Below are 16,555 nucleotides of genomic sequence, written 5' to 3' on the forward strand. Positions count from 1 at the left end.
AACCAGTAAAACTCTGAATAAAGGCATTTCATGTTAAAAATCTGTCACTCTCTGAGGCGAGGCTTCAGGGCCCAGGGGCTGCCACTTGAAACGGCAAGAAAGTAGTCGACAGGGAATGTTTTAATGTCCAGCCAAGAGCCGGCACTTGTGGAAAACCCTGATAAACATGGGTCCCAGAGGCAAAACACGAGACTCATGAAGGCCGACGAATTATCAAAGCTTCAGATTGAACTGCCAAATCTGATACGGAATTAGGTACACCCCTAGCGAGGCCTGTCTTTACCTTCAGACTACATCGATAGAAAATGATATTTAATCGCAGAAGGATCGTGTATGCTCCGGCTGTATGAATGAGTCATGGCAGATTCCTTTAACAGCCTTGTTTAGCTCAAAGACCAAAGAATGGAGAGGTTGCTGGAGAGTAAATAATTGAGTATTTAGGGCAAATCAATGTTAACACTTTCAAGGGGTCGGAGAGCGAATTAACCTTTTGTCTGACGGCGCTGTACGAGAAAATGCCTCAAAACCAAACAAAGTCACTTTTTCTTAAACAATCGCTGCCTGAACCAGACTCATTCTAATCATCTTGGACATGAGCCAGGGTTTTCCATCTTCTTAAAGATCACATCAGTCCTTAGGATACGCTCGAGACGGACCACTCATGAATTACAAGTTGGATCATCCTCTCGGAGCGGTCTTCTCTGGCCCGTCTGCACTCAGTCGACCGTCCTAATGAAGCGTCATGTGATGAGATGTTTGATGTTAACTGGAGGATGATTAAGCCTCACTGGAGGTTCTCATTATGCAGGAAGCTGTATATTCTGAATCTCACACTGTGCCCCTATGGGCTCCATGCATACAAATGTCTGCTTAAATGTTTAATTGGAACGTATGGGACTTGACTGTGTACTCTTGTAATGGCCTCGTGTGAGTTCCCATGCCTGTCTATACACTCCCAAAGGTCACCTATAGCCAGTCAGACCATAAGCATATTCATGTTATTCCCACTGTGGGATTTCCTCATTACTCAGGAGCAAAGTGCTATAAATAGACTCATGAAGAATGGCATCTGCACACGGCCTATTATTGCTTTTGTTGGGAGCACCCACTAAAGCTAATGGTTAATCATCACAAAGTAAACACAAAGATGGATTACATGACGGACCAGACAGATCACGACTCATTTATCATCATCTGCCGTTCTTCACGCAACCGCGCTCAGTTCGAAGGAGAGTCTCTCCTCTCTGTGTGGAGTTTCTGTCACATATGAAGAAAGATCTGTTGGAATATTTGTGTCTGACAGACGCTGAATAATATATGCAAGCTGAATGCACTGTCACATCAAAGCAGCGGCTCTGAACTACCAATTTCAGTTTATTTTCATCTTTATGTGCTCGATTCTGCAGCTTTTATCTCGGTATGTGACCCTCGAGGGCTCAGAGGAGGAATTGAAGGATGTCAGTGAAACTCAAAAGGCAGATCATTAAAAATACATCAAACTGGTGTTTTTAATGCAATTTGGCAAACGTGTTTTTAATCCCGTATTTTGATCAAATGAATTTACATTCACGGACAGTTTTCTTTGCAACTGTGACAGAACTTACTGGAAAGTGGTGGTTACTTCAGGATCATTTGACCTTGAGAGCTTCAAGCTCGCTGTTGTTACCGAGGACTCCCTAACAACACGGTATTTCACCCGGGGGCATCGCCTTACACCCTGCGTCACACAGAGTGTTGTGTGCCTGATGTGTGTTCTCGTCGGCTCGCATTCAGCTCAAAAGCGTAACCTAAAAAGTTATTTATTAACCTAATCTTTGCCTTAAATACAAGATTAAACCTACAGGAGACCTCACGTCTAATTGTAACTTCAATCCTTTGATCATGTGATCATTGATTTCCGATTGTAGCTCATTGTACTGCTGGCACGGCTATTACCGTCACCAGACTTCCCTGCAGATTATCAAATGAGTTCTGAAAAGTGCTAAAATGTATCAATATTTAAATAAATTATGTCCAACAACCAAAATATACACAGATCTGATATTAAGGTAGTATCTTGCATCAGTAGATTCAAAGCCCAAATGAGCTTACAAGACAGTAAGCTTCCATGTACAAACACAAGATGAGACTCACTTTAAGTTTGTTGACAAACTGCTGACATAAGATAAGATAGAACTTTAATAATCCCGAAGGAAATCATAGTGCCAGAGAGCTCCAAAAAAATACTGTATAAATAAGAGAAATACAAAAAAATCAACTCAAATATCAGTGAAAACATAAAATATAAAGTGTATGGGTTAATGCAAAAGGGACTGACGTTGGGGTTGTAGCATTTAACCCATGTTATCAATAGTCTGGGGTAAATAATAGCCCCGTGGGGTTAACGTGACCAAGCACAGTTAGCGCTATGACGCAGAAGCCACGGCCATCCGGGTGAAATACCGTGTTTTATGGAGTCCCATTGTTACTGAGGAATTGTTTTCATGACTCATGTGAGCTGATGCAAGTTGTGATTTTGATGGAAAATGTTGTCATATCTTGTTTTTATTCTAGCAATCAGTCGGCTAAATTAATAACTTCAAATATACAGTAAATAAAACCAAAGAAAATTAGATACTGAAGTTGTTCTTTCTGAGCAATGCAAAACTCTAGTATAGGTATTTTATTCATATTTTAATAACATTTAAAATACTTTATTTATCCCTGGCGGAAAATTCGGGTGTTACAGTTGCTCTGATAGAGAGAGAAGAATGGAGAAATATATGGCATAAAAATAGAAGAAAGAAAAATGTGAAATATGTGCAGAATATAGACAATGAAATAAGAAATAAAGATTAAATGCTGAGAAGGGGATTTATGGTGATTTAAATATGAATGCCAGAATTAAATAGAATTGCCAGAATAAAGTTAAATACAAAATAAGAGTTATGATGCAAAAGAGTTAACAAAAGTTATTTACAAATGAACAGCATTAGCCAGAATTTATGTCAACACCGTAACAGGCGGCAGCGCGGTCGGCACATGCGCACTATATTACCTGTTAATATTGGTATGTACAGCTCATAGACCAGCTGTTATGAAACAAACATAAAAAGCCTTACAAATTCTATTGATTCCTTGGAAATATAACAATTCCCAGTATCTGCCTCTTGTGTATATATCCATGTTATGGAATAGATAGATGACCCTTCCCCGCTGTATCAGCTCATGAGTGTTTAACCTTGTAATAATGTATTTTTTCCTCTTTCTCTCTCTGCTTTCTAGTCCTATAGAATCCTGCCAGAACTTCTACAAAGATTTCACGTTACAGATCGATATGGCCTTCAACGTCTTCTTCCTTCTGTACTTCGGCCTGCGGGTAAGTTGGCACATATGCAAGCAAACTCACACACACACAGACGGACAAGCGAGCACTCACTCATACATGCATAAACTGACATACATTTACAGACAGGCTGTTAAACAAACTGGCACAAACATATTGCGCACAGCCATGCAGGCAGACGGTTTTACGAACAGTGTTTCATGCTGCATATTGCAACCTCATTAATGCACCAAATCCCACTATATTGTTAAATTTACATGAATTTTTTTACCACAGACACCAAATAAGTCTCCTACGTGTGATACAGCATGCCTTTACATATGACTGACACCGCTGTAATGATGCTGCTAACATGTCTGTCGTGCCAGAGCAGCATTCCAGTGTTGCAAACGCAGGCCTGACATCCTGAATGAATGAATAAATAAACTCATAAGCTGCTTACCCCACCAACCACTCGCATGACTCAGCACGTGGGGTGAAGCTTTTGTCACTCTATACAGCATATCTGCCATGCTAAAGGAAAACACGGCCTGCTCTTTAAATGCAGTGGTGCAGTGGTGGTGAAATAAAAAAAATGTCATTATGTCCCCGTTTCTTTTCGCAGTTTATAGCAGCCAATGATAAGCTGTGGTTCTGGCTGGAGGTCAACTCAGTGGTCGACTTCTTCACTGTCCCTCCTGTGTTTGTGTCTGTCTACTTAAACAGAAGCTGGCTTGGTAAGTCTGCTTTCTTCTTCTGGTTCTTTCTGTCTTGTTTTGGCGCTCTCCGTCTCATAAATACACTCTTTTATCCTCACTCTATAGCGCTCTTTTTCTTGCTTTTTTCTCTGCTCCTCCATCCCACCACTCCCCTTTTTCCATTACTTTTTTTGTCCTCTATCTTCACATGTCACCCCTACTTTTATCATCCCCATCTCTCCCCCAGTCCCCCTTCTGTCTCCCCATTACTGGGAGTGTGTCTCCAAGGCCCTCTCGCTCTCAGCTGCAGTCAACTTTCCCTCATCATTGAATGTGACAGGGCTGGGTTCCTCTGATGTTTCAGGGAACACAAACCGAGCAGAGTGGATGGGCTAATGGGAGTGAGAGTGACTCAGAATCAGGCTTTTGTTCTGTGTGTGTGTCTATATTTGTGAGCTTGTGCATTAGACTCATTTGTAATTACCGTGTTGAGTCGTTGCACCTGGAACACCCTCACAGCGGTCTGTAACTGCAATCTAATGGGTTCATTCACTCTCACCCCAAAAAAAATGCACACGCGAAAGCATGTGTTTTCCCCATAGCCACACATAAACACACATTCATACACTCTTGCATGAGCAGACTGGAAAACACCCTAACCTGCATTATGCAACGACCTAGTTTTCTCAGTGTGTTCAGAGTATTGTTGCCTAAATTACACTGCAGCAAAGAGAGTTTCTTTGTAGCAGTATGCTTCTTTGTTTGCACTGCTGCTTGCCTTTTAAAAAATGAAATATCGATCTTAAAAAAGAAGCTGATTACTAAACCAATGTTACCTTTCCTTCAGAAGGACAAATCCACATTTATTGAAAGGGAAATCTATTTTTTTCTCCCAACACTACCACCCTACGAGTAGGTTCCGTTCAAAAGAACGGCTCATCATTCCCGCATATCGCAACACTACGAGGGAGAGAGTGGTCGGACTCGCGAACATGCCTGCACTATATTCTCCCGTGTAAACACACACACATTTTAAATACTGCGCTTTTAAAATATAAAGGAAACACTAAAACTGTGTAGGAACAATTAATCAACGTCATTGATTTGCCAATAATTTATGATACAGCTCTGTGTGACTACAGAGATGTCATGAAAAAACACCAAACATGTCGGAGGGTTATAATGTATCTCACCATCGGCACTATGTTGTGGTGACATGATTCAGCTGCACGTGACCTTGTATAGCGGAGTTGCAGCTGAAAAAAGCTGCCTGTGGTAATTCGGCAAAAATGGGAGCGACTCTTGGACAGGAAGTGTAATTTCGGAAACTGTAAAAAGAACGGCTCTCACCTACGACTCGGTTCCCCTCGTTCACACCAAAGAGTCGGATCGTTCGCGAAAGTCCCAACACTGCTTACCAGTAACACAACTATTTAACGGAGGACGTTAAAGGAGGAGGAGCCAACTGGCTGCTTCAGTGTCAAGGTTCTGGTATTTTATTATATGTCATGATTTTATGACGTGATGATTATTATGATCAGGTATTTATCTCGTCAGCTGAATATCTTTGGATGGGGGTTGGTCGGGTTGGAGACTTTTGTTCCGTGGAAGTGCAATCAAGTGCTTTTTTTTCATTTTTTAATACTACATAAACGCAGGAAAAATCAATTATTTTTGAATTATTAAAATGTATGTAGATCTCAGTTGGTGGAGCAGGTTCGACTCCCGGTCTGCCAATCATTTGATGCATGTCATCCCCCACTTTCTACTCCCCACATTTCCTGTCTCTCTAAAGCTAACATATATCCTAAATATCCTGTGGCTCGGTGGTAGAGTCGGTCGTCCTTCAGTCGGAAGGTTGGTTCGATCCCCAGCTCCCTCAGTCTACATGTCAAAGTGTCCTTGGGCAAGACACTGAACCCCATCTTGCTCCCAGTGGCATAGCCATCAGTGTGTGAATGTGATGAGTGATTGACAGTTGGGCACTTAAGGTTGCACCCTCTGCCATCAGTGTATGAATGTGTGTGTGAAAGGGTGAATGACATGTGGTGTAAAAGCAGCTTTGAGTGGTCGCAAGACTAAACTATAGAAGTGCTATATAAGTGCAGTCCATTTACAATATAATAAAGGCAAAATCCCCCACAAAAACTAAATGTATGCACATTTTTTACGTACATTATGAGAATAATTGTTCAAGACAGCCCTAGTTTAGAAACTGACTTGCATGTCGTCGTAATGATGGTGTTGGAATCCCAGATTTCAGTTACTTATCACCGTTATCTACAAATATATAAACAAACCTAAGTTGTAATACACCTTAATCTGTTAATAACATAATAAATTCTCATATTCTATCCATGCTGTCAAATATATTCAGGAAGTTGGAAGCGGTATCCCGCAGTGTTAGTTCTTGATTTTGCATGCCCAGTGAAGTCACCAAATCTGTGAAGTAACATAAAACTGTGAAAGTCTGATCTCAGAGGTGATAAAGTTTTCTTACGCTCTGTAATGAATATGATAGGGCCGAGTCGAGTAATCTGGTTTCATGATATTCATGATGTAAGGTGTCCTCAACTCATCCCCAGAAACCCGTTGGTGTTGGGGCCTTGATGAGGATGATGAAAGAGTGTGAAACGGTGGTCTGGCTGCTGCCTGACATTCTGCAGTGACTAATTACCTGCGATTATTTTATATCCTGCGACTGGGGCCGATGTAGAAAGCAAAGGCATTTTATATAGAATATAGCAGCAGTGTGAGTTGTTATATGTAAACAGAAGCTAAATATATTGTTTTTGAGAGATGCCCTAGATTCCAAAACTGTAATATGCATTTATTTCTTTGTTACTTTTATTTTTAAGAGGGATGAATCTTAAGGACTATTTTTTGAAAGGATGACATATAGGGGTTTCAAATTTAGAGCGGGGTTGGACATACATAACCACAGGGTGTTACAGTAAAACAACACCCCCTGGCATGACTCAAGTCCATGTTGCAAAGCCTTAGTTATAAAAATTAACGGTGTGTGGATGTGCAGTAGGATATGGTGTACCCTAACAGGCTGATGATAGTTTACAGATTATAAACGGGACGGTAAAAGTGCCTCAAGTATCGAGCGCTGTAACATGGTATAAAGTACCATGTTGTGACAGGAAAATAAGCACAAAATATACTCCCTTCAGATGGTGACCTTTGACCTTCTCTGATATATAACTGACAGTGTCACGTACCCGTAAGACTAATGTCCCCTATATAAGTCTTAATCCAATTCAGCCAGGCAGCTTTACAGGGCCATAATGGTTTTCCTAATAATCGACAGACTAATCCATAATTGGTGCTACTTTCATTTAGTTAAGTATATATGCTGCCCCTTAACAAGCTTTGTTAGAGGAAGCCAGGCGGTGTTGTTAAGTATGTGTATTGTGCTCCTCATTCCCCGCGGATTAACTCTTCTTTTCTTTCCTTTCACTGCTGGGAAACACACACCACAGCCAGCGTAATACATCATAATTACCATACCTCTCGTTTCACTCTTTCAGCTCAGCTCCTGCATGGGAAGACTGTTGGAGATCCAGTGGAGGTGTACTCAGATTATAAAAAGACCACTAATAGGGGTTCTGCCCTGCGCTGTGTGGTGGTGTGTTCGCCCACTCTGCACCTGAGGAAGTATATGCTGTATGCATTTCAAGTTATGCTCTCTCTCTGCCTCTGCAAATTGGACATTGATTAAGAGGAGGAGAACGATGTGCGGCTAATGTAAGAGGGCACGCAGAGTTCTTCCCCGGAAAAAGGAATTAATCTCCTTTAACTACTTGAGCTGAATATTGCTCCCAGGAGAGTCATAGCAGTGTAGGATTAGAATACGGCTGCTTAAGAGGTTGCTATTAGCTCTTGTGGCTACCGGGGACCCAATTCTCCCATGCTTTACTCCTTCTTCTTCTGCAGTGGACTGCACTGGTTGCTTGGATAATTTTCAAACTGTTAACATCCAATCTTAAGTTTTGTATTTGATTCATTTCTAGTGCTTCTGATCTTATCACAGCCACCCAAATGTTGTTGATGTAAAGCTGCACTGGCTTTGAGGATGCGCTGTACTGCTGTAGCCTCAGGGGTGGCTTCAATTCTTACCTGCTACTGCCTCCTAGTGGTGCTTTAGTATACTGTTTGTTGATCCCTTGGGGTTTCCTGCTAAAAGAGGCTTACAGTACCTGACGTGGTTATAAGTGCATCTGCCATATATGGCCCTTCAGTCACTGACAGGAAGCCCCCATGTATATTCAGGGGAGGGAAACTAATTAGTTGGGAGTTTAAGCCTATTTGCTGCAGCTGCGCTCGTCACGTCATTGTTATTGTTGTTTACACTGTTGCATATAAGTGAGTTTTGATCAGTTAACACTGATCAGTTAATACTTGAATATGCATTTGATGTCCAGTGAGATCAGGTGCTCTACACAAGATCAGAGTACGTGTGTGTATGTGTGTGTGTGTGTGTTTATCGCAGCGTAGAATCCCATAATCTAATCCTGGCGGGGGTTGACTGTCAGTATTATCCCAGATGAAGCATCCCAGACTGCTGATTGATAAAAGGTCCCACTAGGTTGCTCTGCCAGAACATGTGACATAAGAGGCCATGCCCTGGCTCGCAAATCCTCAATGAAGCAAGAGTGGGCACAGAGCAGAAAAACCCTTTCTGAATGAGCATCTGGCCGGCTGACACTTGTGTGTGTGTGTGTGTGTGTGTGCGAGAGGCTTTGGCATGTGTGGGAAAGAGATTTTCTCATACGTGGACACGTGTCCAGGGGAGCAGAGTTTCATTGAGAGATTCTCAGCACATGCACGCACAAACACACTCAGGCCCTCTATACTTGTGAGGACACTTTGTTAACTCTCGGTGCATTCGTTGTCTGTAGGGAAATTAATGCTCAGCGTTGTGGGAGTCGATTTTTGATCCCCAGTTGGGCGGTGGGTCCTCAGATGTGATGATGTAAACCTATTTTTTTCCACATAAAGACTTGAAAAAATTATACAAATACACACACAAGAACACAGATATACACAAAAACAGATGCTTCACACTAATTGAGAATAATGCAGTCCTCAGGGTTCACAGATTTATATGCTGGGTGTGCTGCCAACACTATCTAGCATACATAAATATAATAAGTAAGATAATCAGACTGTACATTACCTGTCCTCTTGTCAAAATTACATTGATGTAGATGGTCTGTCTGTACTTTCCAGAACATTATGCTATGGGATGAAAAATATATCATATCATATCATATAGTTCTATCAATAAATCTTTATACATTAACTTACATTTAGTAATACATAAAAAACTTTTCTGAGGTTATCAACGAGAGTATTCCACAATTTCACTTTACACACTGACATGCATCTGTCCACATTGTAGAACCATAATCACTCGTTATATTATGCTGTATATATAGTACTTGAATCTGTAGTAAAAGTAGCAACATGACATTTAATATGTTGTTTCAAATACTTAAAAATTGTTGTAAATGTATTTTGTGACTTACCACCATAAGTGGTTCCCTGCGAATGTGCAGCAAGATAACGTAGAAAGTAAATCCAAAAGAGTTCATAAGTTACTTCTGGAGACTTTTTAGTCATATGTGCACGTCAATCCTCTGGCATCATGAAAACAAGCTGAGATAGCCTTTGCAACCACAGCCGCACACAGCAAAACATCGCACTTTAACTCCAGTTGACCAGTTAAGTGTATTCTTTTACACCGCAGTTGGCTCATATTTTGAATTTTAATTATTGTTTACCGATTTGACTGTCCCCTCGATTTACTCGATGTTTCTGTGGCATAAAGTTATTTTAAGAAAGCATAGCACAAGCAGAGACGACACGTTTGTAGCGATCAGTGGCATGGCGAGTGTACGGTTCACTTTTGTCAACAGAAAATAAATGTCCCAGCTAACTGTGTTTCTCACAATGTCTCAAAAGACACCGATTAATTAATGAGATGAAGCCGCGAAGTTGTCGAGCCCTTACTTCCTGGACTAAGCCATGCGACACAGGACCAACCAACAAAGGGAGCTTTAGAGAGGAATTCAAACTGCCTACTTTCTCATGTTTGCACATCCGTGTCAGTGTGTGAGATTGTTGGACTTTCTGTTGTGGAGAGTTACAAAAATAGTCTGTTCAGTGCCCCCTACCAAACTGCAGAGAGGCCTGAGGGAGGGGGTTCACAAGCTATTCAATTATTTAAGAAGCTTCCTTTGTGAAACACACTGACATGTTTACTTCAGGTATTTGTACAGTATGAGTTTATAAAACAAACAAAATAATTACACATATAATAGCATCAGCTAAAATGCAAAAATATTTGTAGGTCATGTTACAATGACCTTTTTATTCTCACTTTATTTTGACTCTCATCTGACAGGGTTTTTCCATGTCAGGCAAAATCTTCTGTTCCTGTAGCTGAACTGACTCGAGCAGCAGATCAATGTCAAACTGCTGTTTGAAATGTCCCTGTGGATATAGACTGGTTGTTCTTAAATCAAGATTATTGTTTTTACTCTGTATTATTTGAATTAATCTTCCTCTCTGCTAATCCCACAGCTGTGTGTCAATGCTGGCAAAGCTTCACAGCGTTAAATAACAAAGCACCAAAAGGTGCATGAGAAAGGTGAATCTGTTTGGGTTCTGGGGATTAAAGGCACTGTAAAAAATGAAAAAACACAACACCTATAATAGAGCTGACATTTTGCTCAGAGCGACGCAGTCCTTGGCAGGACTGACAGGATTATTCAGTTCAATACAATTCTAGCTGTCTGTTTCAGCTCGTCTGTCTGCAGCGGTGACCTTCGTGTTAACAGTATTTGGAGATTTTCACTTAACAAGGCCTTTTTAATGTTGTTGACGCGTTTTTCAGAGGATCTTTACAGAAAAGTTTCTTTTTTTGCCTTTACCAGGACTTATCAACATTTTCTGGAGGTGCTTTTGAAATACTAAGCTGTAAATATTTTTGGCTCTGCGGTTTTTAATTCCCATCTTGGACAGAAAGAAAAAGGATTTCCTTGGACGGGATTTAGTCCAAAAACAATGATTCCTCCTAAGCTGCTTGTGTACCGGCGCACTCACGCTGATGCTAATTTGGAACCCCCTCCAGAGACGCGGAGGCGAAAGAAGTCTTGTGGCGATCTCTTTCAGAATGGGTACAGGGTGAGACAGGGACATCATAGACGGGAGGAGAAGGAAAGGCAGACAGGGCTGTATCATTCAGTGTGGTCCTGTTTACGCATCCTCTCCAACTGGGGTAAGGCAGTTATGAGGGCATTATCTGGATGTGTTTGGTAATACCGACGACCTCATTACCCCCGATCTTATCTTTGATAAAAGTTGGTTTGACTTTGACACTGGTGGGCGAAAGTATTTGCAGGTATAAACTGATAGTTGAGATGGTCTCAGTAGGAATTCATGTAACTCTTTGTTGCACAAGCTGACACGTAGGCAGAATTCCAGGCACACACGGTCCATGGGATCAATCATGTTATGTAAAAGGACAATGAGGCAGGTGTCGCTTTGTTCTATAATCCCTATGCAAGCTGCTCCTGGATGCAGATGAGGCTGGTGTAAAGTAGGCCACATGATGTTCCTCCTTACTTGTTTGGATGCATAAATAATTCCAACATATCATCTAGAATAAAAGGTCTTTTTTTTCTATCACTATGTTGAGTCTCACTCACTAAATTTTGCATCTCATGGAGCTCTGCTTTGCCTAAGTGCTGAACAACTAAATTTGGACCACATTATCTGCCTGAATTACTCATACATGTCTATATTTAGTTGTCTTTCTTCACAGCTCTCGCTCTAATTTCTCTGCTGCCACTATGGAGATATCTCAGCAAACACCTCATTTATGGATAATTGTGTGAATTTGAATCTAATGTGAGATTACAATCAGTTGCTCCTTCTGCCTTTATAAGCTAATCTTCCACTTTCTGTGTCGCTCTCTGTCTTTCACAGGTTTAAGATTCCTGAGGGCGCTAAGATTGATACAGTTCTCGGAGATACTACAGTTTTTGAATATCTTGAAAACAAGGTGAGTACGAAGCTTTCCTCATTAACTCACAAGCAACACATCTACTTACAATAGTAGGGGTGGGAATCGCACAATTCAATACGCGGCCCACAATAACAATAATATCACGATACAGCGATTCTGCAATAATTGATATATTGCAGGACAATCGTGTAATCATACATCACGATATCTGATGAACTGAAGAATACAAAATGCCCCTAAAAAGGTGAAGTGCAGTGTTCATGTATTATTCACTGCAATTAGGTGTCAGGTTTCACAGATTTTGACACAAACTGAGATAAATAAAATGCAGTGACTCAAAATTTCAGGGAGATTTGTTTAGATTTTTTAAAATTAAAATAGCGATATTTGGCCCCAGTGATACAATAATTGTACCACATCAGTCGGGACGACGATATATTGCGATAACGATATTTTGTCCCACCCCGATACAATAGCATCTTCACTGCTACTAGCATCTCAGTAGCTCTTTCTAACAGTGAGGCTGCTTTGCACTGTGTCCAGAAACTTGTAACTTAAATTGATGTTAATCTCATGCATATTTTACGAGGTACCATAATGGTATGTTTAAGTATGTAAAGGCCCAACTAGGGAAGAGTTGAAAATTAGCGAAAGCAATAAACTCTCTGTGAAACACATCGGTTTCGTGCTCTGTCCTGGATGTTAAATTGCGTCGTCCCCATTAAAATAAATTAAATTCAAGCAAATTATGATGTCTTTTATGGTTTGATATGAATTACATTTTAGCCTCGTTCAGTTTTATCGCATATTTTCCATATTTTCTTGTTAATTAAAACACCAACAATCTTTTAAGTCTCATATCAATTAGCCGGGCTGTAATTGTATGTCATATCAGGAGAGGTCATGGTGTCACTTTTATGAGCTTACACATTTTTCTTTTCTTCCAAATGGTACTTTTTGTCTTTGAGAGTTTTATGGTTCTTCTGCTTCCAAACAGCAATTCTATCAAGCTGGTGAACCTGTGTTCCATCTTCATAAGCACATGGCTCACAGCGGCTGGATTCATACATTTGGTAAGTGGACAGGTGTCGGGGCAAGTGGGGTCAAGTGATTTATTAGCCAGTGTGGTGGAAGCCAACTGTCACATGCAGCATTCAGAAAGTCTAATAATCTACTATTGTCTAAGAATTTACCAATTAAAGAATGATAAATTGCAAGAGTGTAATTATATTTTTCACACTCTTTTAAGTAAGACTTCCCTAAATCTACTCATGGTATCATGGTAATACCTCGTACTTATCTGATACCATAACAAACTTTTAAATACAGCTCCGGAAAAAATTAAGAGACCACTCCAAATGTTTCTTAAATCAGCAACTCTCTCTACATGTCATGGCCAACCAAATCCAGATCTGTACCCCATTGAGAACCTCCTGAATGTGATCAAGAGGAAGATAAATGGTCACAAGCCATCGAACAAAGCCAGACTGCTTGACTTTTTGCGCAAAGAGTGGCCTAATGTCACCCAACAGCAATGTGAAGGTCTTCCAAGACGCATGGAAGCTGTAATTAAAAACCAGGTTATTCCACCAAATACTGATTTGTGAACTCTTCCTAAGTTAAAACATTAGTATTCTGTTGTTTAAAAATATATAATATTAACTTGTGTTCTTTGCATTATTCAAGTTTTGAAAAACATCTTTTTTGGTTATCTTAACCAGTCACCATTTTCCTTTAATATAAGACCTTAATGAGAATATTTTATTTGGAAGTAGGAGAAATGTTGTATATAATAAAACTAATGTTTATTTCACACAAACACCTATAAATAGAATAGGAATAAAGAACCAGAGAAAAACATTTTTTGCAGAGGTCTCTCTTTCCAGAGCTCTATGTATGCATCACTGAGGGGAACCCATAAAGTTCATTGGCTTTTTCCAAAATCCCTCCTCTTAGTGTTCATGCCATGGACAAAAGTCTGTTGTGGAAATCTTTAGGGCACAATATAATGTGTAAATTACAGGTTAAAAATGTATACCCTCATATAAAATGGTGGTCAATACATAAAAACATCAAATGTATTTTCAGAAAGATCATTGAGACCTTTTATTCTTAGATTTATAAGGCCTTATGTAAACACGTACTGTAACTGGGAAACATGCAGTGAAATACAATAAAGATCTATACTACAGGAGCAAGACTTATAGAATGTACATACTTAGAAAATAAGCTAACAGAGTCCATAGAATCTCTATGTTAGCAGAAGACAACAAATATCAGCTTCACCACTTTAGGGTAAGGGTTTCTTTCTAGATAATTAACTTGTGTATGACCCAGTAATGTAGGTAACTGCTAATTCCAAAGTTCAAGTCTGGCCAGGTCAGATATAAGGTATCTCTATTGTCTATCTATTTCTATATTTTTGTGTATAGTATAGTATCTTTAGCTCTACCCAACAACTCAGTGTAGCATCACACAGTTTCACCACTAGATGGCAGCCTAAGCTCAGTACAGGAAGGATATGCGGTATGACTCAACAAACACATGATCACTTGTAGCTGGATCTAATTAAACTTGATTAAACAGTTTCTCTTTGCAAAACCCTGTTTACAAATCGGTGGTTGGATTCATGTCCAATTAGTCTTTTCTCTCCCGTCTCAATTTTAGGTGGAAAACTCAGGGGATCCTTGGGAAAACTTCCAGAATTCCCAGTCACTTTCCTATTGGGAATGTGTGTACTTGCTGATGGTGACTATGTCGACAGTGGGCTACGGGGATGTCTATGCAAAAACCACCTTGGGGCGGCTGTTCATGGTCTTCTTCATCCTTGGTGGTTTGGTAAAATCAGGCTTTTCTTTCTCCCTTGTTCCCCTTATCATCTCCTAAATCCTGCCTGTCCCCATCAATAGACTGTATGAAGCTGTTGATTATGATAGATGCAATGATAAATCAGTGAAAAGTGAAGTTAAATACTTTGATAAACATGTATTTTTATAGCAATGTGTTTTTATAATGTTAGCACTATGTTGCCTGTAGCAGTAAATGTTATTGCAATGTGATAGTGTAGTCGTATCCTTCTGTTTAGCCTACTGTTTCTTGTCTACTGTAGTTACAGTACTATGTGCTCCTCTGTCCCCTCCCCCTATGTGTCATTCCTCTATTTGTTCGATTAGAGTATAAGCTTTTTGTATGATAATGTTGTTACTGTTCTCTTAAAAGCAGTCGCGGTTTCAGGACACCCCTCCTCCCGTGTCTCTTCCCACAATTCCAACAAACACAGGGGCAGGGAGATGAGGCTTAGGCCGGCCTGACTGTTACCATAGCGAAAGCAGCCTCCCACTCCCTCCCTCACCTTTCTCTGATGTAGCGTCCTGTTGGGCTGCCACTAGTTCAGTTTTTGACACGCAAGCACACACCTGTGAGCACTCATACACACACATATTGAAGGCCTTACTGTACCTCCTCCATCTTCTTTAACGAAAAATGATGGAGCTAGCCAAATCGCAGTTACTGTATTCTGTGTTTGGACAGCTATCACTATGCTCTAATGTCCTGCAGCTGTGTGGATGTGTGCTGTATTGTGGCCATGGTGATAGGCTGTGTGTTTTTCTTAATGTTGAGAGACCTGGAAGTCTTTAGGCCAGTACCTCTGCCTGCTTCCTATCAGCAGCAGTGGCTAAGTAATGACTTCAGGCTGGAGATGTTTTAAAGCCAGGGATCATATTAAACTCACATCATTTCACATTATTCTCAGTAATGTATAGGTACACTTTCCAAGCATGATTTAAGGATGTATTTACAAGAGCAAGGGCCCCTCTTTGTTCCTTATTCTACATGTAGGCTTAGGTGTGTAGTGTCAGTAAGTACCAACCCCGTGTTAGAATAACAGGCTGTGCAACTTTGCAAAATGCATCCAGCTCATTTTCCAGCCCAACAAATGAGTCTTAATGTGTTTTGCAGCTGTGGACCATCAGGCGGGCCTATTCAAATCAACCTGCCGCATCATCTGTGTTTGTTGGACAAAACATGGCACATAGGTTTTTACTCTCCTTCAGCTATTAAAGTTCTTCTATCCAGAGAGGTTTTTGGGTGCAAACACAGACTGAATATGAATCAGCTGTGACGAAATTCTCACCCGCTCACCAAACCTGTCCCTAAACCTTTGCCTTTAAAAACTAAGGGCTATTTTTTTATCCTAACAGCAGTTTTAGGTCTCTCTCATGTTTGGGAAGTTTAGCAAGCCTCTTCCAACAATGAGAGAGTTTTTCACTTGAGCAAAGTAATATTTCTCTCCCCTCAGAAATCTGAATTCAGGCTCCAGTTTCTCCACCACCCACTCTGCGGCGTAGTAGTCTCTTTTTTAGTCTCTTCTTCTGTCTTCTATCTTCTCCTTAGGCCATGTTTGCCAGCTACGTCCCTGAAATCATAGAGTTAATAGGAAACCGCAAGAAATATGGTGGTTCCTATAGTGCGGTTAATGGGAGAAAGTAAGTATTCCAGATGGTTCTGCTG

At 40.5% G+C, this 16,555-nt stretch overlaps 1 protein-coding gene across 9 annotated transcripts in view; it reads left to right on the plus strand.

Annotated features, from left to right (window-relative positions):
* The window catches only part of kcnma1a (potassium large conductance calcium-activated channel, subfamily M, alpha member 1a), a 166,316-nt gene that overhangs the window by 92,322 nt on the left and 57,439 nt on the right, over window positions 1-16,555 (plus strand). For all 9 annotated transcript variants that reach the window (XM_069658280.1, XM_069658271.1, XM_069658272.1 and 6 more), the window contains exons 4-9: window positions 3,265-3,358; window positions 3,930-4,041; window positions 12,004-12,079; window positions 13,041-13,116; window positions 14,711-14,881; window positions 16,439-16,530. In XM_069658280.1, the coding sequence (XP_069514381.1) occupies window positions 3,265-3,358; window positions 3,930-4,041; window positions 12,004-12,079; window positions 13,041-13,116; window positions 14,711-14,881; window positions 16,439-16,530 (621 nt within the window). The remainder of the gene's footprint in view (window positions 1-3,264; window positions 3,359-3,929; window positions 4,042-12,003; window positions 12,080-13,040; window positions 13,117-14,710; window positions 14,882-16,438; window positions 16,531-16,555) is intronic.

This window comes from Semicossyphus pulcher, unplaced genomic scaffold, assembly GCF_022749685.1.
Source record: "Semicossyphus pulcher isolate SPU_LCO1_2020_fin unplaced genomic scaffold, fSemPul1.0.p SCAF_12, whole genome shotgun sequence".
Classification (NCBI taxonomy): domain Eukaryota; kingdom Metazoa; phylum Chordata; class Actinopteri; order Labriformes; family Labridae; genus Semicossyphus; species Semicossyphus pulcher.